Source organism: Penicillium brevicompactum (assembly GCF_028827555.1).
Source record: "Penicillium brevicompactum strain IBT 35665 chromosome Unknown utg000001l_segment0_segment0, whole genome shotgun sequence".
Classification (NCBI taxonomy): domain Eukaryota; kingdom Fungi; phylum Ascomycota; class Eurotiomycetes; order Eurotiales; family Aspergillaceae; genus Penicillium; species Penicillium brevicompactum.
In genome coordinates this window covers 1,310,881-1,334,525 of record NW_026623203.1, presented here as the reverse complement: position 1 = coordinate 1,334,525, position 23,645 = coordinate 1,310,881, and the positions used below count along the sequence as shown (strand labels likewise).

General features: G+C 48.1%; 8 protein-coding genes across 8 annotated transcripts; 5 read left to right on the top strand and 3 right to left on the bottom strand.

The window, feature by feature from the left end:
* Nucleotides 1–1,667: 1,667 nt before the first annotated feature.
* N7506_000280 (uncharacterized protein) lies at nucleotides 1,668–3,229 on the top strand (the record flags this gene model as incomplete). Its single annotated transcript, XM_056949576.1, has 3 exons — nucleotides 1,668–1,873; nucleotides 1,924–2,309; nucleotides 3,216–3,229. 3 exons carry the CDS (start codon nucleotides 1,668–1,670, stop codon nucleotides 3,227–3,229), a joined length of 606 nt encoding a protein of 201 aa, XP_056815491.1.
* Nucleotides 3,230–4,379: 1,150 nt separating this feature from the next.
* On the top strand, nucleotides 4,380–5,872 carry N7506_000279 (transcriptional regulator family: C2H2 zinc finger; the record flags this gene model as incomplete). The annotated part of the gene is made up of 3 exons (XM_056949575.1): nucleotides 4,380–4,611; nucleotides 4,714–5,786; nucleotides 5,831–5,872. 3 exons carry the CDS (start codon nucleotides 4,380–4,382, stop codon nucleotides 5,870–5,872), a joined length of 1,347 nt encoding a protein of 448 aa, XP_056815490.1.
* Nucleotides 5,873–7,791: 1,919 nt separating this feature from the next.
* N7506_000278 (SANT/Myb-like DNA-binding domain-containing protein) lies at nucleotides 7,792–8,453 on the bottom strand (the record flags this gene model as incomplete). Its single annotated transcript, XM_056949574.1, has 2 exons — nucleotides 7,792–8,116; nucleotides 8,176–8,453. The coding sequence occupies 2 exons, from the start codon at nucleotides 8,451–8,453 to the stop codon at nucleotides 7,792–7,794; spliced, it is 603 nt and encodes a 200-aa protein (XP_056815489.1).
* An 815-nt stretch (nucleotides 8,454–9,268) lies between these two features.
* N7506_000277 (uncharacterized protein) lies at nucleotides 9,269–9,895 on the top strand (the record flags this gene model as incomplete). The annotated part of the gene is made up of 4 exons (XM_056949573.1): nucleotides 9,269–9,368; nucleotides 9,425–9,473; nucleotides 9,537–9,554; nucleotides 9,658–9,895. 4 exons carry the CDS (start codon nucleotides 9,269–9,271, stop codon nucleotides 9,893–9,895), a joined length of 405 nt encoding a protein of 134 aa, XP_056815488.1.
* A 1,503-nt stretch (nucleotides 9,896–11,398) lies between these two features.
* On the bottom strand, nucleotides 11,399–12,014 carry N7506_000276 (uncharacterized protein; the record flags this gene model as incomplete). Its single annotated transcript, XM_056949572.1, has 2 exons — nucleotides 11,399–11,514; nucleotides 11,573–12,014. 2 exons carry the CDS (start codon nucleotides 12,012–12,014, stop codon nucleotides 11,399–11,401), a joined length of 558 nt encoding a protein of 185 aa, XP_056815487.1.
* Nucleotides 12,015–13,037: 1,023 nt separating this feature from the next.
* On the top strand, nucleotides 13,038–13,612 carry N7506_000275 (uncharacterized protein; the record flags this gene model as incomplete). The annotated part of the gene is made up of 3 exons (XM_056949571.1): nucleotides 13,038–13,336; nucleotides 13,409–13,426; nucleotides 13,480–13,612. The coding sequence occupies 3 exons, from the start codon at nucleotides 13,038–13,040 to the stop codon at nucleotides 13,610–13,612; spliced, it is 450 nt and encodes a 149-aa protein (XP_056815486.1).
* Nucleotides 13,613–16,196: 2,584 nt separating this feature from the next.
* N7506_000274 (uncharacterized protein) lies at nucleotides 16,197–17,212 on the top strand (the record flags this gene model as incomplete). The annotated part of the gene is made up of 3 exons (XM_056949570.1): nucleotides 16,197–16,474; nucleotides 16,535–17,124; nucleotides 17,199–17,212. 3 exons carry the CDS (start codon nucleotides 16,197–16,199, stop codon nucleotides 17,210–17,212), a joined length of 882 nt encoding a protein of 293 aa, XP_056815485.1.
* A 5,055-nt stretch (nucleotides 17,213–22,267) lies between these two features.
* N7506_000273 (uncharacterized protein) lies at nucleotides 22,268–23,016 on the bottom strand (the record flags this gene model as incomplete). Its single annotated transcript, XM_056949569.1, has 2 exons — nucleotides 22,268–22,792; nucleotides 22,852–23,016. The coding sequence occupies 2 exons, from the start codon at nucleotides 23,014–23,016 to the stop codon at nucleotides 22,268–22,270; spliced, it is 690 nt and encodes a 229-aa protein (XP_056815484.1).
* Between the last annotated feature and the right edge of the window lie 629 nt (nucleotides 23,017–23,645).

The window sequence follows — 23,645 nt, the reverse complement described above, 5'->3', positions numbered from 1 at the left end:
CTCTAGAAAGATTCCCTCATTGCCACCACCCAATCTATCAATTGGTTCATTATTGAATTTTTGTGAGCTGACTTTTTCTGAACAGATGTTTGTCCATATCACGATTACCCGACCAACCGAATGAGAAATAAATGCGGCCCTCCAATAAGCCTGCCTTCCCTCGCGACTAGTTCAATACGATCTTTTGGACGTTTCCGATAATCGAAAGAAAGAACCGAGTCCTTACAGGCATTGTCGTCGAGTACTTCAATTTCCGATATCTGCCACAGGCCAGTTGAATTTTGCCACGGTGCACGCCAATTTTAATGGGCTGTATACGAAGCGGACATGCGTGAGAATCTCACCAGTTTGGAGGAATGACTGTATGCCTAAGAACATACTCTCTCATCATATCATAAGCGTCACAAGAGCGCACATTTCCGGAATTGTGTGCCTTTTCTTAAAGTCACAGGTCACGCTCGTCTCGCAAATCGATGACTTCTGTTGCGTCAATGCCCCATATTGCAATCAGTTTCCTGTGAATATCAGGATTCCTCGCTGGCTCCGGAGAACCTCTTTCTGTCATTACTGTTGTCATTTGCAAAGCCTTGTTCATGTCCGTGATTCGCAGCGGATACTCGTTTGAGCTTCCGAAACAGCCCATGCAGATAAAGTTGTCACAGCCAAATTGATATCCCACCTGCCATATTCTGATGTCGTTGCAGTTCTCGATTGCCTCCACATATCATCAAAACGAGGCGTAAAACTCTGCTCACAGGTGATGCGAACAATAATTGTAAGGTTGCCTCCGGCTCGGACGTATTTAGAGAGCTTTTCGGAAAGGCATTGGGCATATTCGTTCAGGCCGAGTAAACCCTTTTTCTGAGACTCCATGGTTTAGAATATGCTGGGGTTTGTGCTTGCGGTCGTCACTATCCTTCCTCTCAGAGACAAGCACTCTGGGAACTCACACTGTGTGACTCAGGATTGTCCTATCAGAAAAGGACTACAATTGAGCTGGAAGACAGATTCCTAGATAAATAGACCTCTGGCTTTTGGGATAACTTGTGGCCTAATAGAGATTCTGTCAAATCTTGATCTTTCAACGGGGACAGAGGCGTCACTGAATGGCGCAACACCATCATTTAGAAAAAACAAAAAACGGTCAGTGCTACCAACAAGATCCATCCCGCTAAGCAGTGGTATGGTATGGTCGCGTAATAATTACAGGAGGCTCCACATTATGTTTCCGTAAAAGTACCAAAATTACATATGTACTTGTGTTCAAATTGATGTGGATCAAACCCAGCTATGGTAGAACCCGGTCATTGAGTGGTAATGCCTAATTGGTAGGTGATTCAACTCCCTAGTTCCTTGCTACTTGGGGTCTTCTCTTTCATATCCCTTTTCAATCCATTTGGCATGTCTCGGATTCAGATATCGGCCCATTAATTCTGACTATTCTGCCAGAAAGTCCGTCTGCTCTGTTTTCTTCCTTGGTCGACTCTCTTCAGTAGTCCCTCGAATAGAACTGACATAGACAGGGCCCAAGAATCCATTCCGCGGACGGAGAAAAAGAATTTGAAATGCCTGCGAGCCATAATTCCAACATGGATCCGCGGCGTTTATGTTCAGCGTGCAAAAGGGTTCCTTCGGCGTGTCTTTGTCTAATGACTAGTGGGACCAGGATGCACATTTCCGAAAGTCAAGTTAAAACCACCTTGACCGACCCAGAGAGCATTGAAATCTGGAGCCAGATACCCAACGAGATTCTTGAACAGCAATATATCTCTGACCGAGAGCAAAATCACTCAGCAGCTTACCACCCGAAGATCCGTCCATCGCCCCAGATTCCCACTCTCCCCCATTCACCACCCAGAGTGCTATTCGATGCGTGAGTAAAGTCGTGCCACACTTCAAATATCTCACCTGACCAAATGGCAGGAGTAGTTCTTCGTCAGAAGGGCTTCGAACGCCTGATATGTGGGTTCAGAGCTCGGCATACTATATGCAATCAGCACGCACCCTCGGGTCCGAGGACCAGGCTCCAACTGGGCGATTGGAAGAACCAGCCTCCACACAGGCCATAAATGGCTATTCATCCTTGAACTTTACGTCGGCTGCCTCAGATAATTTTTCTGTGCTCCCTCATGACCCCAGGGGGGATTTTTCCACCCAATTTTCGTCAGGCGCAATTGCGAATCGGTATCACCACCACCACAACTACGATATTGATCTCAATCACCAACTCCACCGTACGCCGGCCACTTTGGAGTGGAATGAAGAGCGCCAAGCTGCCAGCACACAACTCAAATGCTGGGATCATGGGTGTAACGGGAAGATTTTCTCCAATTTTAGCAATCTTCTCCGTCATCAACGTGAAAAAAAGGGCATATACCCCAATGCTGTGTGCACTTCATGTCAAAGAAGATTCACTCGGACGACAGCCCTCAAAGCTCACAGAAAAAACACGAATTGCGTGAATCTGCAAGCAAATTCAAAGCGGCGATAGAGAAAGAATTCTGGAAACTCCGTGACTTCTTATTTCGAATACTTCATCCTGAGGCTAGCTAGTTGTCACATTAAACCACAATGTGCTCTGAGTGCAACCTCTACACGCAGTGCAGAGGGCGTTGTTGCCGCTGATGAGCCATCAAAGCGGTTGATTGATACTATATTTTTTTTGTGGTATTCTTATAGTGTAGATTCAGTTGAACTTTAGTCCAACCCGGCACCAACATTGTCATCAGGCAACCACCACCCCCTATATCATCTTGGCTGCCCAATTTGCAGCCGAGAGATAGATCAAATCTAGGTCTGCTATCCGGAGATGTAATTTCTAGATTCTCAATCTCCCACCTACTCCCGCGTCACGTTGATGTTGGTTCCGATGGTGCTTTCCCCCTCTAAGCCTCTGTTGTGCCACCTAGTCTTGCACAACCAATTTGAGAATGCCATAATATCGTCATTCTTTTGGTTGGTGTACGATCTTTCGGGATCTTTGACGCCATGGGTAATCCGAAGCGTTCCTTTACCACATAAGTGACCGCTCGAATGGGCATCGGCAGCCGTTGAATTTTTGTCGCTGGTTGGGTGAACGAAAGGTCTGGAGCGAAATCTAAAATTAAATTTCCAGCAGCCTTCTAGTTGTTATTATTCCGAATATTGTTATGGTGTCCATGAAAGTGGAGAGACTAACCCATTTTCAATATCCTCGTGGTCGAAACTCCTGGCAGCCAGCGAAACTTAGTCGGTGTGGTTCAATCTGGTGAAGTTTGAGAAGTATAGTAATCGGGCATGCTTGTAGAGCTGCGGGGCCTGATGCTGGTAATAACGGAAATGCTGCCCTGATCAATGGGCCGAGATTCACCGGTGGCAAATAAACATTGGAAAATTACTGCACTGTTTTCGGGGCTCTGATGTGACATGTAAGAACACGTGCATACGTCATCCGTATCTTGTCGCAAGCCAATTCGTGCCATGTCTGCAGTCCGGGCTGGTCTGATCACCATGAACTAGCCTTCTGGGGGTTTTCCTTTGGCTCCCGTAAAGCCTAGTATCTTCAGGTAAAAAGACAAGGGTAAGGAAACAAAACACGAATGCCAGAAAACAAGTCTACATGATGCGCTACTTTGAAAGTCAAGAATTGTTTGTGATATATGCCAAATATGAGAATTATAAGAGTTTGACAAGCTGCGTACAGTATGTATCTCGCATTCACGAACCTCACCATCGAATGAAGCATGAAAAACCCTTATGACAAAACCCGCAGCAAAATCGCAATCTATTGCCTCGAGTTATGTGATGGGCGATCACAATACCATTTCCAGCCTCTTGGATGCTAGTGTGTGCCCCGTTCTCCACTCTGGATTTAGTGATTGTGGTAATACTATAGCTAGGTAAACACTGAAGGTGAGAAACGGATGGAAAACTTGAGTCACCAATTATCGGTGAAGTCTCTCCCAACCCTGACTTGCATGACGGCCTTGTGAGAATGGAGACCGAGGAGTCATCGGTGTGCACATGCTCCTGGGAACCGCATAGATAATTGGTATTGATAGGTCAATGATGATAGTCATCATGATTTTACGGGCAAATGGAAACGAGAGGAAGTGGAGCTTTGCTTGAATCTTGTTCCTGGGAACGAGACCCACAGGACATCAAATAAACAGATTGATCGACTGAAACCGCTTCTGGAGATGTTCTTGCATTTATAATCCGCCATTTTCCGCCGATTCTCAAATTCTTGCGGTTTCCAAAACTAAAAGCTTTGCGCTTCCCTACAACGGCTTCTCATTTGATTCACCACACCTTTTATTTTTTCTGGATACTACGTTGGCTCTGATGTTATCATGTCGACGCGGCTTCATAACACCGCAGATTCAAAGTGCAGCAATAACATGCCGATGTTGACTGCCGAGTTTCTGCCATCAGAGACCGATACACGAGTGGGATGCTCTCCATCACTTCCTGTGCCCCCCTATGAGCCGACCCAACACTTTGAAAATTCATACTTGAGTATCAATCCTTTGAGTCAAGAGGGGAGCTATGTCGATGGGGCGATACTAGCTCCTTGCATGCAAGATTCATCTGCACCTCAGACCCAACATAGCGGTTCAGTATTATCGACCGGTATGCAATACAGTTGGCTTGAACTCGAAGATCATGTTTTTTGTGGTACGAAATGAATTCCCGCAGAAAAGCTCAACTGCTAACACTTCTACGCATTAATAGAGCCAACTGGCGTCACCAAAGATATGACATTCAATGGAACCCATGTTGGACTCGGTGTTTCCCAAGTAGGCTCCTTGGATCCAACTTCTACAGTGTCTCCTGATCCCTTCCTGTCATTGGAGCTCGGACACCAATCAGCACAGATGAATAAAGAGTCCAGGATGAGTCAACGGAATGCACCTCTCGGTGATCTAGCGCTAGCGACTGGATGCTCATCTGTTTGCCAAAATTCATTTCTTCCAATGAATTTCAACACCCTGAAGTTACCTCAAATTGAGCCGACTTCAAACACGGACACGGCCGTGACTCAAATTGAAATTACGAATGATATGAGCTCCTCCTACTACGATTGGAAAATTCCAGAGTCCTACAATGGTACCATTATTCCACCGAGCCTGGCGCAGTATAACTCAACAGCAGATATGACTGCCTATTCTTTCATACCGTTGCCTATTTGCTCCCCTCTTGACTTCCCATATGGAGAGTTCTCCTCGAGCTCAGCTTTTCCCTACGAGTCCTCAGCGGATCTGGAGTTATCAAATAACTCATATGATCTAAATTCAACTGGAGATCCTTCCTATACACTTCCCACTGACGCGACGCCATCCAACGACCTTGGGGTACTCCAGCAGACCATTACAGGTCCGCTGTTGATTCAAGACCAGACTACATATGAAAAGAGCATGTCAAGCCCAGGCAACGGTTCGTTGTGTGCACCCAATACTCTTGAATGCTCATGCAACTGTTGTGTGGACGACTTGAAAACATATTCATCGGGCGATGCGCGCAAGTCAGACGCATATATACATACACTGAGGGAGTCTGATTTGATTTCCTCCAATGATACTCTATGCAATGACCAAACTGGCCCCTACAAATGCGATTTCACGAGTCCAGTCACCGGGGAGGCCTGCAGTACCATCTTCTCCCGGGTATATGATTGCAGTCGTCACAAAGACACAATTCCTCTGGACTCTGAGAAAGAATTCAAGTGCCATATGTGTTCCAAAAAGGCGTATAAGAGCAAGAGCGGATTGTCAAAGCATATCCGAAAGATGCATAACGAGCAGCCTGTGCGTCACAGATATCTGCAATCTAACAAAACTCAATTCAATAGATAATAAACAAGAAGCATGGAGGGTTAGGCTTGGTTGTTTAGGGCTGTACTGCTCCGGATAGAAACATCGGAAAGATAGCTGCCGTTGATCTGCAATTTATAGTGGCGTGCCTTTGTTCAAGCTAGTCAGTTTCCGGAGACCAAGTTCTTCGGCCCCTTGTCTGAATGCCATACTACCTTTTACGCTCACGTTCTGTGCCTTCGATGGCCAGATACCTTAACTCTTTACACGCATGAGGAACCTCACAGTTTTTAAACAGCGTTATAGTGGGGAGTGCCCTCGATGAAGTTTTATTTTGGTGTACTTGAAACAGCCGCATAAGTACCTCCAGCAAAAGTCACCCTTGCCCAATACCACATCTCTCACGTAGTGCTGTAGTCAGGGTCTTCATCAATTGAGATATATGCCTCGATCGTGATCAAATTAGATGATTTACTTTTTCACGATACAGTACCCAAGGACGAACACTGAACGTGGTCAAATGGGTTTTTATAAACTTTCATATCAAACATGACGAGACATAAGATATCTAATCCGATCCATGATCACGATGGATTGGGCATGTGATCGTTTAATATGTATTCAAGGGCCAGGTAAAGTTAATGAAACCTGAAACCTACGAAGCGTGTCAATTCTTTTCTGAGGTTTCTCAAGTAATTTTTTTAATACATCACCAGTAGCTTAGAATCAACAAGATTCTTGAACGCCATACATTGTAGAGCAGGCTGATTCGAGGAGGTCATATCCGAGGTTGCGAGCGCAAGTGTCTCCCGTTCGATTTGCACGTCAGGTTGATGAGACAATAAATGACCAAGCCAATGTAAATTGCCAGCAAGAAGGGTATTATGGTCATACTGAGACGATTAACCATCAGCGCTTTGTCTGGAGAGCCAGCGATGATTACTGTCATCCTCCTAGCGCTCAGACTGGTAGTCTTCATCAGCCACATCAGACCCAGTGGCATTGCTTTCTAACATGCTGTTTGTTTCAATAAGATGCGGTTGTGGATCTCGAGAGTGTATTTGTATTATGGGCCAGAGCAGTTCTCATGAGGGGGAGGTCGAGGTGTCGAGTAATTTCCACGTTCTCTTCTAATGCCTTCATCTACGACTGCGAAATTTCAAGGACTGACCAACCATGTCTTACGAAGGAGGAATATACCTTTTCTGCAAATCATTATTGCAGTCCAAGAAAATGGTAGATTGTAGTGTCTCATCCTCAGTTACTCGTGAAGCGAGTCCAGATCATGATCGTCTGCCGTGGTAAGTTGAATGAGTTGAGTTGGGAAACTAAGATAGAAAAGTTGCTTCAATAAGAGCAAGTTTAAATGGCTGCTGAGGCTGTATCCTTCGATTGTTATAGCCTGCACTCCTTTATGACCTATTTTGTTGGAGTTAGTTTAGTTCAGATCGGTGCAAAATCGGAAGTAAATAGAGCCTGTAACGTTGATTATGGGATACAGACGCGCTCGAAATCAGTTTCACCAATTTGTTCTCTTTGATTGCTTCTCAATATCTATTTTTATCAACGCTAGGCCTGATATAGCTAGTGAACTTTCATTACCCTTTTCCTATTCGACAGTAATTGATGGGCTAGTCCAGATGTAGGCCGAGGTGGGTCTGGCCAAGACTTAAGAAAGAACCGAAGAGAATAACATGGTGAAACTAATTTCGAGCGGACCTGTACACTAGCACCACGGAATGGGAAAACTGACCAAAATCTCGAACATCTCCAATCTTTGTTTTAGTTACAGTAAAAAATATGGTTTCTTTCGGTGAAATCAAAACTTCGGCAATGAGTGGAACCTGAAGTATTGCACAATCCGTCATTCAAAAAGCCATGTCATGAGACGGTCGGTGGGCAACCCAGATTCCCCAGGATCCATCTAATGGAAGCTCAGTATCTTGGATTATTTCTGGCGGAACAAAAAACAGATGGAAGCTGTGCTGAGACGTGGTACTCAGGCGAACGAATACTGCATTGCGGGAAGTTCTGTGACCATTGAACATTGAGAAAGGGTAGAAAGAACTTCCCTTAACGATGGAAGCTGAGTTGTTGATTTGACGTTGTGATTGATCAAGTCACTTCTCTTCAATATACCATTGATGGAAATTCTCTTAGAGCTGAATTCAACGCTCAATGGGGAATGTTTGAGACGACTTGGGTGAACGATGCCAGCGCGACTAGCGATCTCTTTCTCCGCGAGCTCCCAAAACATGCCCTCTGCTGCGCGCGGAGGAACAGTCATTTGCTTGGCTACCTTGAGCCACAGCTCCGATTTGTGTCTAGAAAGAAATGGAAAGATCAGTATAATGGCATCATCGGGAACAAAGTCAGGGCATACTTCAGATACTGTTGCGCTAACTGAGTCTTGCTGTAATCATCCCAAGTGTCCCATCGTTCCAAGTAGTTTTGATATCGGAGGCGACAGGCAGTTGGACTTCTCTCATTAAGATGCTTGCTGATGGCGAGCCATCCTCTTCCCTGGTTTCGGAGGTAAACAATTGTTTTGTCTTCCTCGGGTAACCAGATTCGTTTTGAGCGCATGAGAGTCCGACCTGTCGGCGTCTGTACTCTCGATATATGGGAACAGATACCATCCCGCACATTGAGGGTTCCCATTGGGTATGGCGATGAGCCTGGGGTAGGCGAAGTGTTACCAGTCGAACTCGACAGAGAATGATGGTCACCTCGATACAAGTTGCACGGTGTGCAATGCATTCAAATCACCTCAGAAATCGAAAGGTCGAGATATGTATCTGAACAGTGAAGTGCTGGCATGGGTAGAAGAAAGGAGCTCCCTCAAACTTATATCTGTGCACTGGTCATCTGCGCTTACGTACTATCCGTGGGTACTGCGATCTATTTTGTTCAATTGTGATAATGCATTATTTTTCAACTAAAAGTTGCTATTGGCCGAGGTTTGAACAAAACGGACCTTATACAGAAATGGGTCGATGGAACTTTGATAAATATAACCGCACTAGTTTCAGTGGGGTCTGCGTCTGTCTGGTGATTAAGTGAAAATAAAAATTTTCGACAATGATCAACCAGCTAGCACGCGCACTAAACATTGCGGTCGCCCGGCGAGAGCCGATACATACATGCTATTTGCTGAAGTTAAAGGAATCTGAGCTTAAGGGGATCTTCGAGATAGCGAGGTCGCAGGATGCTGAAACTTGGATTTTCCAACAGCTCGATTGAGAAGACCGTGTGTTTTGGGACAGAATACTTCCTATACATACAACTATAACTTGAATCAGAAAGTGTGAAGCGTTTTTTGTCACTATTGTACAGCATGTGTGACAAATGGAAATACGAGAGATCAGCCGACGGCCCTCGTCACGTGCTCAAGGACTCGCGTTCTCTATAAAGACATCTTTCTCCTTGAGTATTATTTTCTTCAGGCAACTACTCTTCTGTTTTCTTCTCTCAAAATGGATATCACAGAAAATCCCTCTGTCAATAGCAACCCTCCCAGTGATCACAGCCCTAGGGAAGTGGGAATCACTGCATTGAGCGAGGAAAATATTTGCCGTGAGTACCCAGAGGTACAGCTGTTAATACTAAGGTCAGAGCTGATTGAAATTCAGGGTCTCCACAGCGAGATACTTTTGATCTTTTGCTCGCATGTGTCAAGGAGTGAGTTCATAGCATCTATGCGCCCTGTAAATCACGTTCAGTTTGCTAACTGATATTTCTTAGATTGGATGAGCGAACCCAGTGAGTGCCTTCTTCCCCGCTATCACACCCCGTGAAATGCTCATTTGGCTTTGGTCGGGGTCGTTGCTTAGCACTTTAGATGATATGCTGCTGATCTAAACAGAACAATCGAAAATTGCTTCCAAGAGCAGGCAGCGTACAACGCTAGGCTACAGATAGAAATGGAACAACTGCGCGACGAGGTTCATGGCTTCAAAGAGAGAGAGTTCGGCTTGAAAACTCGTGTGAATAGCATATGCAAGTCGCTGGGAATTTCGACTATTCAGGGAAATCCAGCGCGCCTACCCAAGGCGGCGCGCCAGAGGCGTGCTAGGATCAAGCAAGAACCTGGTTCTGCATGAATTGGCAATATGTTTCAATCTAGAATGTTTAGTCAAAAGCGAAGAGGAAGAAATCAGATATTATTGACAGACAAGATTGCCGAGCCATTTTTTCAACAGCTACTGGGAAAACTAGGCTTTCGAAATTGTACCTCTGTAGGTTTCCCCTTGATCGAGCTTTGTTAAGTTGCATTTTGGTGGCAATAATAATACAATTTGGGCGAATTGTAGTTTTTTTTTCGTTAAATTTCAGACGTTGGACTTTTTATTAAATTAATATACTAGAGTTCATAGATATTATCACAAACGGGGTAGAAGACCAATGTTTACTTCTCGAACTGTCGCGGGGATGATTGCCTCTGTTGCTGATTCAGGCGCCTTCCACCTTCCATCTTAGCTAGATCCTAATGTCTAGTTTATATTCATTTCTGCTCGGCTTTGGATTTCCAACTGACCAAAACATTATTGCCTTCAGTCATATTGTCAGTGAAGGTGGGGACATTGTGGAGCCACTAGACGGGCGAACCGTGGAAATGCTTGCAATGCGAGCCGCTCGGGGTTTGGGCGTGGCCCACTCTAGGCATACCTGTAATTACGTACGAGGGCCGTTTTTCTTACCCCCGGCGATCAAACAGCCCAATTTGGCTGCATGCATGATTAGCAACCGGTCTATCCATTTCGCTACCTTGGTTGAGGATCTAGAAAGGAAAAGAAAGAATCCGAGTTGCTCAAGCTCGAGTTGGTATTCGGCTCCAAGCTTCGGGAAAACACCGGACAAATGCAATCCTCTCCTGAACTCTTTCCGTAAGTTTGGGGTTACTCACGTAAGTAACAGAGGCATTTTAGTCATGTTGGAGCTATGTCGGATATCAAGATCAAGCTTTGGTATAACGCAAAGGTAGGAATAGTTCTGAAGTGGAGCGACTTGTAGCTGCCAGGATTTGAATTTTTTTTGTTAACATACCTGCCTACCTACACAGTCCACACCCTTTGTTCACTCTAGAGCAGCTCGTTCGCACCCCAACGAGATGAAAGCCGAGATGAAAGTCCAGAAATAGACCTTCTTCCTGATCACTGGAGTCAATCTGCCCTTTCCTGTCAGTTCTACAGCCACGATGTACCTGTGTATAATTACGAGAGGAAGAGATATATCGGTGAAAATAACCGATTGTAAAGTGCAAACGCAATTCGCTACCAAGCAACATTATTAGCCCTAATCCAGAAACACAGGCCATAGGAGGAGGACAGGAAACAGGTCCAGGGCCAGTCTTCTTCCATTGCCATGAACTCACTACCCGTACTTCCGCCCTCGTGGATAGATGACCATCACTAGCTCTGGTCTAAAGCTCTGCGCCAGATTTGAGAATGGGAGAAGACTAGCCAAGAAAGCGCAGTAACGGAGCTTTATCCAATATTTATATTCCCATGTAAAGATGTTGTATACATCCATCCGCATTATTACATATCCATTCCTGCCACAAAACCACCATGCTCATTTTGTATTGCCCGTCCATCCTATTTGAATCAGTCACTTCCGGTTTCTCCCGTGGAAATATGGATGCGGCGCATTTTCTCCCAAAGTTGTGAAACAAACAGTGGCTGTTTACGTCGACGAAAGAAGGGCTTGGGGCTCATGTAGACTAAAGAGGCAATCAGCAATCGTCAATGCGATTCAATGCGGGCTTCACGACGACCTACCCGGGGTGACATGATATGCTGGGCTGGGGGATTCATGGTCATCCTGGAACTGCAAGGTCACTGTAGAAGCTTTCGGGAGTGAGGTTTCAGATATTTTCTGTTGCTGCAAGATTCGGCGAGCCCAAGGATCCGGGGTCTGAGGCCTAAAGACAGGAGGGCGAGGAGGGAAGCCCTTTGGAAGCCTCTGATGCCGGTACCGAGCCCTACGCGCCACCGTGCGGGTGTGTGCGGATATTCTGTTAGAGATGGGACGCCGTCGTCTAATCCCTTTCTGGAGCTGGTTGTATTTCCCTCGCAGCGACTCGAATGATCGGTATTTGTTGTGTTGCTTGGAATATTCTTCGGCCCTTCTTTCCCACGACATCCAGCGGTGTTCAAATAACCATGGTTCGAGGTTGTTCTCCTCGGATGCAGTCCAAGGAATGTAGGCACCTTTCGGCATTGTGGTAATCAGGGTAAGTGTCAACAAAAAGATCAACCGTCAAGCTCGGTAAGAAAATCAAGCAGTGAGGGCACTGGAAGACATGGGGTGAAGAACGACGGACGACATCAATTTAACTGTTGTATACTCCAACTCACCATTCCTATCTTGAACAAGTATATCATTAATTCATTCTAAGGGTGGATGCTCCTCGCCAGTAATTGAACTGAGGCGGAATCTGCGGAGTTAATCTTCCCGGGCATATTTGATGGTCATTGAATTAATACCAGCTCAATTTTGGCGAAGCGAGTTTAGTGCAATTCGTTTCACAGTTTTTTTCTATTATATTTCACCATTTCTTTTGGTCCATCGCCTTCAAGCCCACTCGAATTGCTCAAGTGGGGCCGGCTACAATGAGGTCGACTAGATCGTAAAGGGCTGTACTTGAGAGAATTGGTTATTTTACACATCCTTGCAACGATGACCAAGCTAGTTTTGGCCATGCCTGCTTGTTTATCGGTCCTTCGATTTCTCGGAGGGGAAAGGGTCGTTGGGATCTCTGAACTTCAGTCCAGCCGAGCTGCGTCAACTATATGCTGCGTCCCATTGAACGAAGGGAAAAAAGCCCTACTCGTGAGCCTGCATTCGCTCGGACGATAGCTGTTTTCTGATATCGTCCGCCGGAAATCCATCTGGGGACAAGGAGAGAAGGGTTTTGCCTGCAGGCCGAGTGGTTCTCTCCGAGGGCCCTCAAGGTATTATCAAGTCTCTCCTCTAGACCCCCGTAGTGAGTCTAGACCTGCAGTTAGAATTACTGTCCAGCCACCTATATTTTGTTTTTGGGGTATACTTGGAAATCAAAGGGCGCCTGGATTTCGCAGGGCATACAGCTCTAGTCCTCTGATTGGTTCAAGCTCTCCATCATCGTCCCCATCCGGACTATAAATCAAGTGCGACCTCCGTCGGTCAGAAGGTCTGGCCGTAGCTTCCCACCCTTACTTCAATCCTTTGGAGTTCATTCGCCTTTTTGACAAGACCTGAGCTATGGATATCGTGCAGAATCCATTCTCCAGGCAACTGCGCACTGCGCTTGCCTCCAAGCCTTTCGACATCTGGAGCATTCCCGGGTCGGATCCGCTTGCCCAAGATGAGGACTGCTCTTATGACATGGAAACACAATCCTGCGCAGGAGAAAGCTATGCGCCGATGGATGAAGACGAAGGAGACGGAGACGCAGGAGACAGATCAGACGCCGATTGGGCTATGGAGACCCAAAGTGCGGATGATCATGGTCCCGCAGCGGACCCTAATGAAACGTTTGATGCTCCCGTGTCTATTGACAGGTGTGTGAGCTGTTTGAACGAGTCAGTCCCCCCTACATGCCGGAGTTACGAGTGAGGCTAATGTCATTCTAGTCTAGACAAACGAGTTCTGTGGGTGCACAATTCACGCGTGCTGCAAATATCAGCTAATAGGAATCTTCCAGGTCCATGGAACGTCAGCTCGAAAAACAAAATCCCTGGAACGACGATATGGCACGAGGCATGAAGACCATGCAGGGCGGGTACCAGGAAGTATCGTTGCTCCGAGAAGAGTCGGCCATGCTGAAAAAGAGGTAGCGATGCTGAGAAGGCAGCTCGACTCTCTCTCCAAGGGTAGTCCAGTCACGGGGCGAAGACCACCCGGACGCCCCAGGCGTGACGCAGAAGGAAGGCAGGGAGAGCAGGGAATGACATCGTAATACCTGCGGCACATACATATTATTCATTCGCGCTTCCAGCAAAATGAGACAACCCAAGGCGAATAAACAAGCGATAGTGATCATTTCAACGCGTTGTGATACGTACACCCATAATGGCATAAGCTTCACGAGCTACTAGCGTCCGTGCGTAGCTGGCCCGAGATCTACGCCGTTAGGAACCTAATGTAATTTGGGAGTTCGTCGACTGATTACTGTCAGAGCGCCACTGCGCTTCGCAACCTAATTTGGGGATTGATTACGCGCTTTGAGGGAGACGATGGTACCTGGACCGCGGACAGGTGGAAACAAAACGAACGGCCCACATGGATCGGAGATGATTGTTTCACGTGCAGGGACGATCGTTGCCGTTTCTGTCCAGCCATCAAAAATATTGCCGAAATACGAGACTAACCGAGATAAGAAGCACAAAATCAGAAAATACAGGGTGTAGCGAAGCTATTGCTATCCAACCCACTTCGATCTTTGCGCTGGCGTGTTTGAAGGGCTTTTCTTCCCTTAGGGTAAGATGGTTCCTGGCAAGAGGATCTACTCCCGGGGAGATGTTGCATCGTCCCGATGCAAGCTTGCGAATATTGCACCAATGAGAAATTGACAAAATTTGAAATTCAAGTGTTCATGAATAGCTTCCAATTGCGAGGTTTAGTCTTCCTCCCCCTCCCCCCGATAGAGTTCCCTAGCAGGCATCGTGGCGGGTATCTCGGCATTCCTACGTTACGTCTCGGGGGGCATGCAGTGGTCCCTTAGGCTAGACTGCCACCGGTTCCTATACTTGGTGAGCCCCCTGCTGTTCCTGCTCCATATGGATCTACGCGCTTGCTATGCCGAGCTACCGTTTGGTTTATGCTGAGCACAACCACTTTCTTGGAGGTCTCCAAGCCTCCAACACACCACAGTACAGATCGTCGACTCTAGATGGAGACTCTCAGACCCGCTTGCCGTAGGAATCCTGCCTGTGACCCGACCCGTGCCGCTGTGGCCCACCCCCCGGAAGGTAGTTGATCCTGAGAAAACTGGGTAGAGCCTCTGTCGGCTTGCAGATCTTTCTACGGGGGTAAGAATAATGCATGAATCACGGTACGCTTGGGAAGTCTCGGCTAGGCCGAGGCCCCCTTTATGAATTTGCCCTGTCTACCCGATATGCCAATCCATGCCACTGCTGAGCTCCGCAGCCGACTGATAACTGCCAAGAATCTAGATTCTCGGCTGGCCCCCGACGATGATCCCCTGCCGATCTTCCTAATTTTATGGCTCTGGGTCTTGAGGCAAATTTCGTTTCTTCGTGCGTGATGGAGCTGTCGCGTGAAATCGAGAAGGAAACCGGGAGACGGAAGATCTCACCAACTGGCGATCTGTGCTGCGCTTGGTGGCTGCCAAGAATGCCTTAGGGAAAGCCAATGCGTTACGCCACGAGACGTTAGAACTCTAAAGTGCGATACAACGCCGAGTTCCACAAACCCATCCCTTTTTTTGTATTCTTTTCTTGCATCCTCTTATCATTGAATTCTACTAAATTTCATTGGATGGTTTGAACTAATTACCAGCCAATCACCGAGCATAGGATAAACGGGTTTGCGACCCTCGCCCCATGTCCCATAGCGTACCCATCTTTTATTGTGGAGAACTGCCCCTGAGAAAAGTGGGCTTTGTTCTTGCTTTCGATGTCTAGACCTGGCCCATCCCAGAGTACGTCGCCAGACAATATTCCTTAGGCCGAGAGGCACCCAGGAACGTCGGCTTCAAAGCCAAGAAAAATTTCGTTTCGTCTCGTGAGGTACTCCTTTTCGATATGAGGGGAACGAGTTCACCAAGCTGCACTTTTTACGGAGAATCAGGTTCAAGTACAGCGCGGCTAATTTCCGCGGCCGAGACATTTATGGCCAGGGCGGCCAATCCAAACTCTGTATTCGACGGTCTGATCAGCCGCCTCCGGCCCGCCATCCTTCCGGGGTCCCCGGAAGCAAATATGACGAACTGAGAGAGTGGTCAAATACCACTAGGACCCTTTGGGACGCTTATTCATCGATCACCCAATTCCCACTAGTATTTGTACGGTATTCCGGGCAGATTCGGAAGGACGGTGTTGTAACACGCCGAAGCTTATTTGTATAGACCCCTGAGATCGTTCAACCGATCTTTAAACACCTACAATCAATCACCTGATTCTATTGGACATGTTCAGTACCAGCCAGTACATCAATTCCTCATCCTGACAGTTATGAGCCCGATCTGCCTGACTGTATAAAGGAGATATATCACCTACCTGCTCTGTATCTCGCAGTCAACGAATCCCCGAAGCACCCAACACGGTCGGATACCCCTGAACGCCCAGCCACCCCTTGTGAGCTCTTGCGTCCAGTGCACAGAAAATCCGGACCGACAAGCAGCCTTCGGAAACGTTTTATGAGGAGATTTTGAGTATCTGAGCTATATCTTGTGCGAAGATGTCCGATATCACGAGGGAAGATCTGATGCAAGTCCCGCTTGACCAGAAGCTTCAGTCGGAAGCGCAGTGGAGGGTCTGGATAGGCCATATCAAATCAGCGGCTGTTGCAGAAGATGTGTGGGATTACCTTGATCCTGAGAAGGCGGATGACGAAGTTCTGCAGGTGCCTGAGGCTCAGGAAGAGCCCTCGTTACCCCGGGATAACCGCCAGCGGGAGAGAGATATCATGGACCTAGAAGATGCGGAGCTCAAGAGATACACGTTCACTGTTCAAGCGTACGATCGCCGCGATCAGCGCAGACAGAGGTTATTAAAGACTATGTCACGATTAAACAGCCTCATCACCCGTTCGTTAGCCACGGATCATCACTACCTCGTCGTGGGCGAGGATTCACCGCGGAAGAAGTTGATGAAGCTATCCGAAACGTTTAAACCAAAGCCTCAGAATCGCCAGCAGCAACTTCGTCGTGCTTGGAGAGAGATGATCAGGCAGAGGCCTCAAGGGGATACTAACCACTGGTTGACCCAGTGGGTTAGCCTATTCGAAGAAGGCAAGATCGCGGGTATACCTGACTGCTCTAACGGAGACCATTTCGCGATACGAGACTTCTTGGACGCTATACAACCGGTTGATGATACTTGGTGCACAGCCTGGCGCGAAAAGCTCGCAGATCAGGAGAAATCTGTCACGTTTCATGAGGTTATAGCTAGCTACCGTAGCCGCCGGGGTGATCTCGCGATCTCCGGGGGACGGAAGCAGCCAAAGATAGCTCTGGCTTCGTTAAACGGTGAACCGGAGGCTAAGCCCGCGGAGAGGACCTACCGGAAGAAATGCCCGTGCGGTAACGCTCATCCTCAGCACCAGTACTCTACGTGCTTCTACCTCAATGAATCACTTCGACCGGAGGGCTGGAAGCCACGGGAGGGTACTCTTCAACGGATTCCTGAGTTTATCAAGCAGATGAGCCCTCAAGATCAAGAGAAGATCGCCAAAATACAGCAGAAGAAGGCTGAATCAGCTCACCTAGCTGGTACGGCACCGCCAGAGGGCCAGTCCCTAGCGTTCTTCGCTAACGATACTCGATCTATCGCTGCGTCAGAAGTGGACGATGAGCCACTCAAAGATAGCTGGATTCTTGATACCGGAGCCACCTGTCATATCTGCAACGATCTCGAGCAGTTCTTGACATACATGCCGCGAGAAAGCACCGTCAAGACCGGTCAAACAGTGACACCGATGATAGGCTATGGGCAGGTCAGGATCACCGGGAAACACCCTCGTACAGGCACTACGGTGTCTGTCACCCTAGACAACGTGTGGTACTCGCCCGGCTTCCATACAAGCTTGATCTCACTCTCTGTGATTGAGGATAAGGGCTTCTGCTTTAAATCTGATGAAAGAGCGATATTCAAAGCCAATGAAGCTGTTCTTAAGGTAGAGAGACATCACGGCCTATACACAGTCATCTACAACCCGAACCACCGAGCAGCGTTTTCCGTACGGCATTCGGAGAAGCCTCACCTCTCAGCAGCTTCAGCGAGGCGCTGGCATCGTCGGTTGGGCCACGCCTTTGACCAGAAGATTGAGAAGCTGCCGGAGATGGTTGATGGGGTCAAAATTGATAGAATCTGCGAAGATAATCATCACGATAATCCCGAGAAATGCGAAGTCTGTCAGCTAACAAAGTCTAAACGCCAAATCTCTCGAAGGACAACTGGCACACCGTACGGCAAGTATGGTCGTATCCACTTCGATCTCGTTCAAATTGACCCAGGGTATAACGGAGATCGCTGGATGACACACTTCTACCTCGAAGGCGTACGCCTCCACGCGGCCTATACCCATGAGAAGAAGAACGGCTGTCAAGATGCGGTTAGTCAGTTCGTCGCACTAGCTAAGAAGCAGTGGAATCTTCCGATACGTGCCTTCCGATATGATAACGAACGCTCTGCTGGGCGTACGGTGGAAGATTTCTTGTCAAATGAAGGCTTTATCATTGAGCATAGTGTAGTGGGCACCCCGGAACAGAACGGCTTCGCGGAGCGATCTGGGGGGGTGATAATCACCGTGGCTCGTACTCTAATAGCCGATGCAGGCCTCCCTAAGAATCTATGGCCTGAAGCTGTTAGAGCTGCTGTATGGATCATCAACAGATCGCCCACGAAGCTACCAGACGGCCGGTGGATAGTCCCTTACCAAGAGGCATTCTTCAATCAGCCACAACAGCGTGTCAACCTCGCAAACTTGAGGATCTTCGGTTGCCGAGCGTACGTGCGGAAGCAGGCTATTCCGAACGCCGCGAAGATGGAGCCACGCGCCGAGATAGGCTATCTCGTTGGCTATGAAGCCTCGAACATCTGGAGGGTGTGGTTTCCCCGCAGAGAAGCTGTACGATCAGTGCGAGATGTTGTTTTTGATGAGAACGTGTTCTTCAATGCTCGAGAGCTAGAGAAGGAGCCGGTCCGCGATATATTGGAGACCATGCCATGGGCTATTGGAGACGAGGATACTGACCAGGGCACCACTGAAATAAGCCTGGATATACCTCAACCAGTTGGAAACATCGCGGACTCACAGGGAACAGAGCCACAGAGCTTGACTAAGCCTTCCAAAGAGAAAATAGCCCCTTCGCAGCCAGCGGAGCCTCAGCAGATGATATCACCGTCGCCCACGCCGTCCGTTCAGCCAGTGCAGACCTCAAATCCTCGCACGGCACCAGAATCAATCCCAGGAGCCTTCCCGGCACCACCAGACCATGATTCTCAAGATCAACTCGCTGAACAGCTTCAGAGAGAGCTCTCGGCAGCCACACTTACCCGAGAGACTCGTACTGCGCCCAGGGATATAGTGGGAGATGTTTCGTCTCGCAACATCGTGTCGGGCTCACGCAAGCGAAGATCTAGAGATATCAGCAATTTAGCCTTCTCAGCGGACGACGAGGAAAATGAAGAGGGGGTACTCGCTGCCTTTGCAACCGGCCTCAATGGATCTCATTCACATACAAGAACACACCGCGATGAGCTACCTTCGGAGCCTCAGAATTGGCGAGAGATGATGAATCATCCATTCAACGAAGGCTTCTTAGCAGCTGCTGGCCTCGAGGTCAAAACAATTGAACGGAAGGGCACTTTTGAGGTCATACAGCGTCCGAACGACCGCAGCGTGCAGGTGCTCCCACTAAAGTGGGTCTTTAACTATAAGTTCGATAGTGATGGATATCTGGTGAAGCTGAAGGCGAGAATCTGTGTCCGAGGAGATCTTCAGAAGCTTTCTACGGAAGAAAAGTATTCAGCTACCCTCGCTGCCCGTACGGCCCGCGCCGTTCTCGCTCTGGTCGCTGCGTTTGACCTCGATACACACCAATTTGATGCTGTCAACGCCTTCCTTAACAGCACACTGGATGAAACAGTGATAACGGAGATGCCCGAGGGGTTTAGGCAGTCTGGATATTGCTGGAAGCTCCTCAGAGCTCTCTACGGCCTACGGAAATCCCCAAGGCTCTGGCAACGTGAGGCCACAAAGGTCTTGACTAAGCTAGGTCTCACAGTCGTTCAAGAAGATCTTTGTCTCTTCGCATCGGACGGCATCATCGTATTCTTCTATGTAGACGATATAATCATCGTCAATCACCCATCTCAGCGCCAGCGCGCGGCTGAGATCAAAGAGAAACTTAACAGCACATGGGAATTGAGAGACATGGGCGAAGCTGCGTGGTTCCTAGGGATCCGTATTGTCCGTGACAGACAGCAGATGGCCCTCTGGCTCTGTCAGGACTCATACATCTCCTCTATGGCAAGCAGATATCACCTGACCACCCATCGTCGCTTTGATACACCCCAGGCACCAGCTACGTTGAAGCCGTACGCTGGGCAGGCCACAAAGGAACAAATTCATGAGTACCAGGAGAAGGTGGGTTCCACACAGTATGCTACTACCATCACACGGCCAGATGCAGCCAAAGCCGCCTCCACGTTAGCTCAGTTCCTCACGAACCCGGGACCGGAGCATCTCGAAGCGATCAACCGCGTGATATCCTACTTATACCACACACGTTTCCTCGCTCTCACCTATCGGCCGCGCCGATCCGATGATGATGAAGCCGTCACTTTCTTTAGTGATGCCTCGTTCGCCGATAACCCGGATCGGAAGAGCTCGGAGGGATATCTCTGCACAATCTTTGGCGGACCTGTTGACTGGAGGGCTGGTAAACAGCGTACGGTGACCACTAGTACTACCGAAGCGGAGCTGCTAGCGATCTCCGAGGCTGCGAGGACCATGAGCATGTGGAAACGTCTCTTTGAAGCTATTCGCTTTGATCCAAAGCACGAACTTGCTATCCGGTGCGATAACCAACAGACGATTCGGCTTCTCATCAAGGAAGCTCCTCAGCTGCGGACAAAGCTACGTCACGTTGATATCCACCACCATTGGCTCCGTCAGGAGGTCCAAGCAGGCAGGATTCTCATCAGATGGACCGAAACGAAAAGTATGGCTGCGGACGGACTCACTAAGCTACTGCCGCGCCAGAAGCACACAGAATTTATCCAATTGATGGGCATGGAGGATATTGGAAATCTGCTAGATTAGCAGAGGTTGTTGGGAATTGTGCAAACGCTGAGGGGGTGTGACGAACTGAGAGAGTGGTCAAATACCACTAGGACCCTTTGGGACGCTTATTCATCGATCACCCAATTCCCACTAGTATTTGTACGGTATTCCGGGCAGATTCGGAAGGACGGTGTTGTAACACGCCGAAGCTTATTTGTATAGACCCCTGAGATCGTTCAACCGATCTTTAAACACCTACAATCAATCACCTGATTCTATTGGACATGTTCAGTACCAGCCAGTACATCAATTCCTCATCCTGACAAAATATCTTAGCTACCGTTGCTGACCCCACCCCCTGAAGGCCACTCCGTCGTCTTACTTTGGCCTTTATGTACCCTTGGCTGATATGACAGCATGGAGCATTAGTTTCCAATGAGAGTTATCTCTACTACTTAATAAGCCCCGCCTATCCAGTTTGCCATGATCGGATCTACCCTCGACGGCCACAGTGTCCGATTCGGTAAGATTCAGGCCAAGGTGAACCGGACAAGACCAATAGAATACGATCTACACCGACCTCCTTCGTTAGGAAACTCAAGCTCTTTCGGGCACATTGGGTTTCGTCAAAAAGTTCCCATTCGTCCGTGGAGATTTAGTGGGGGAGGTAACGGCCATACAAAACAAATTACATGTGTCGCAACGACAAATTCTAAGCGAGCGCCCTGCGGGAAATCATCAAATTATACGCGGTATTGCGTACGTGCATGCAGGATGAGACACGGGAGATGCCGACCCAACGGCTCGATCGATGATGCACGGTCTAATGCATTGAAATCTTGACTTAAACGCTATTTTCCCGTCTATTTACCTCAACGGTCGCCCTTCAGAAGCTCTGAACTTCCATTCTGAGTTACGGATATGGTTGATGCCACTTCGCAAATGTACCGCAAAAAACATGAATCCTTTTTTCCCCTCTCGACCCCTGAAAACCTTCTTGCGAACCTCTTTTGATGGAGTCTGAGATATCGCACCAGCCAATGAGGGTAAAGATAAAATACACTCTAAGCCGTATCTGGAGGAGGCCCGAACACGGCAAATTAATGCATGTCATCTGGCTTTCGCGCCAATCGGATCGTGATACTCCACTGACCCAATGCTTGGTCAGATTCGGCTTGGTGGAGATCCACATCCGATCACGGACGTACGATGGAGTATACGATCATCACGGAAGTAGTGAGTAGTTCCCCGTTTGCTAGTTCTTGGGTTTTTGAGACCAGTGCGCTTAGCACCAAGCCACCTGGCCTCCACAGCAGACTTTGAAGGATCAGCCCTGCAAATCCCGAATCTTCGCTGCTAAGAGACTACATCGCAGTGATCAGGTGAAATAGGTGAACTCAGAGTCAATCTAAGTGTAAGAACACATTTGTATTTAGGATTCAATATTTACCGATCACATAACAGTATCTCTAGAAACAGGCATACACCACGGTCCGCTCGCTAGGGGAGACCGCAGTGGCTCATGGCAGGTGTGGATACGAACCGAGCTGGGGAATCGTAGGCAGCTCGGACGAGGAGTAGCCCGGAAGAGGTTGCGCCGGCATACCGGGAGGATCAAGCAGGTAGTTTGCGTCTTGGTCTTGCCAGTTTTGTGCCACATCAGACGAAGGCAGCAGAGTGGAAAAGTATGCCTGGTCACTTTCATTCATCATTCTTGTGATCTCGCTGGTCAGGGACGAAGCGGAGTTTTGGAGCTTCCTCAAGGACTGCTTGTATTCTTCCCGTGGCATATGGTCTTGGGAGGTGGCCGCTTCCAGGCTTTCTTTCAAGCCAACGATCTCGCTCTCCAATTTGCGGCTCTCGTCCGTAGCTTTCTGTCTTTCGACGGTAAGCTGTTGGACTTTTGCTGACAATTGGGTTTTTTCCGCGGCAAGATGTTGGCCTCGCTCGTTCAGGCGGGCGATATCCTGCTGGTGGGACTTTTCGGCTGCTTCAAGCCACTTGATACATTCAACATGATCTTCCGGCCGGGAGGCATGTGTCCGCTATATCGGATGGGGATGTAAGCAAAGCACTATCCTTCAAAGGTAATGTATAGACTCACCAATCTTTGCCGTAATTGGGCTTCGCGTGGGATGGATCTGGATTCAACATTGTCGGCGCTCGCCGGCAAAGGTCGCACAGGGCGGGTGACAGACGTTCTGGTCTTTCTCACCCTGGTAGGAGCTGGCGCGGCAGGATTATGCGATGCCGTTGGCATTCCCGGCATCGTGAACACTGATTTGGAGGATATCGCGAGACAAATGTCCGCACTGAACAGATCAAAAGAGAAAGAAGAAATAGCTGTATTCCAGCTCGCTTGAGGTGGGCAAAACAAGACTTAAATGCAATTTCAGTCGGGTAGTGACCATGTCACGTACTCGCTTGACTTTATCACTGCGTTTAATCACACCCCAGCATCTCCGTTTTGTGCTGGTCAGATAAAGAAAAGCGTCATTTCACCGATCCACAATAGATAGTGGAGACAGTAAAACACATGCACAGCTCAACCGCTCTGTGCAAAATATGGAAAGTACCGTCCCCATAGCTTGTTTCGGCCTGTGGGAAATGAACTGCTCAAGTCACTCATCTTTATGATGAACGCTTTAGGAACGTGTCAAATTATCTGCGAAGAATCGATTCGGAACGAGGAAGTCAAACACTCTCTGTTGAGGATATCTCGTGGCATATCAGCGGGATTGTGGAAGCGTGTCCATTTGAAAAAGAATTCCAAGCTACGAGAAATCAATTTTTGTTCCCGCGTTGAGATTTCTCCACAGACCCAAGACAGAGAATCAATGTTATTCTCGGCCAATATCCGAGTATTCAGGAAGAGGACTACACGTTGGTACACTAGCA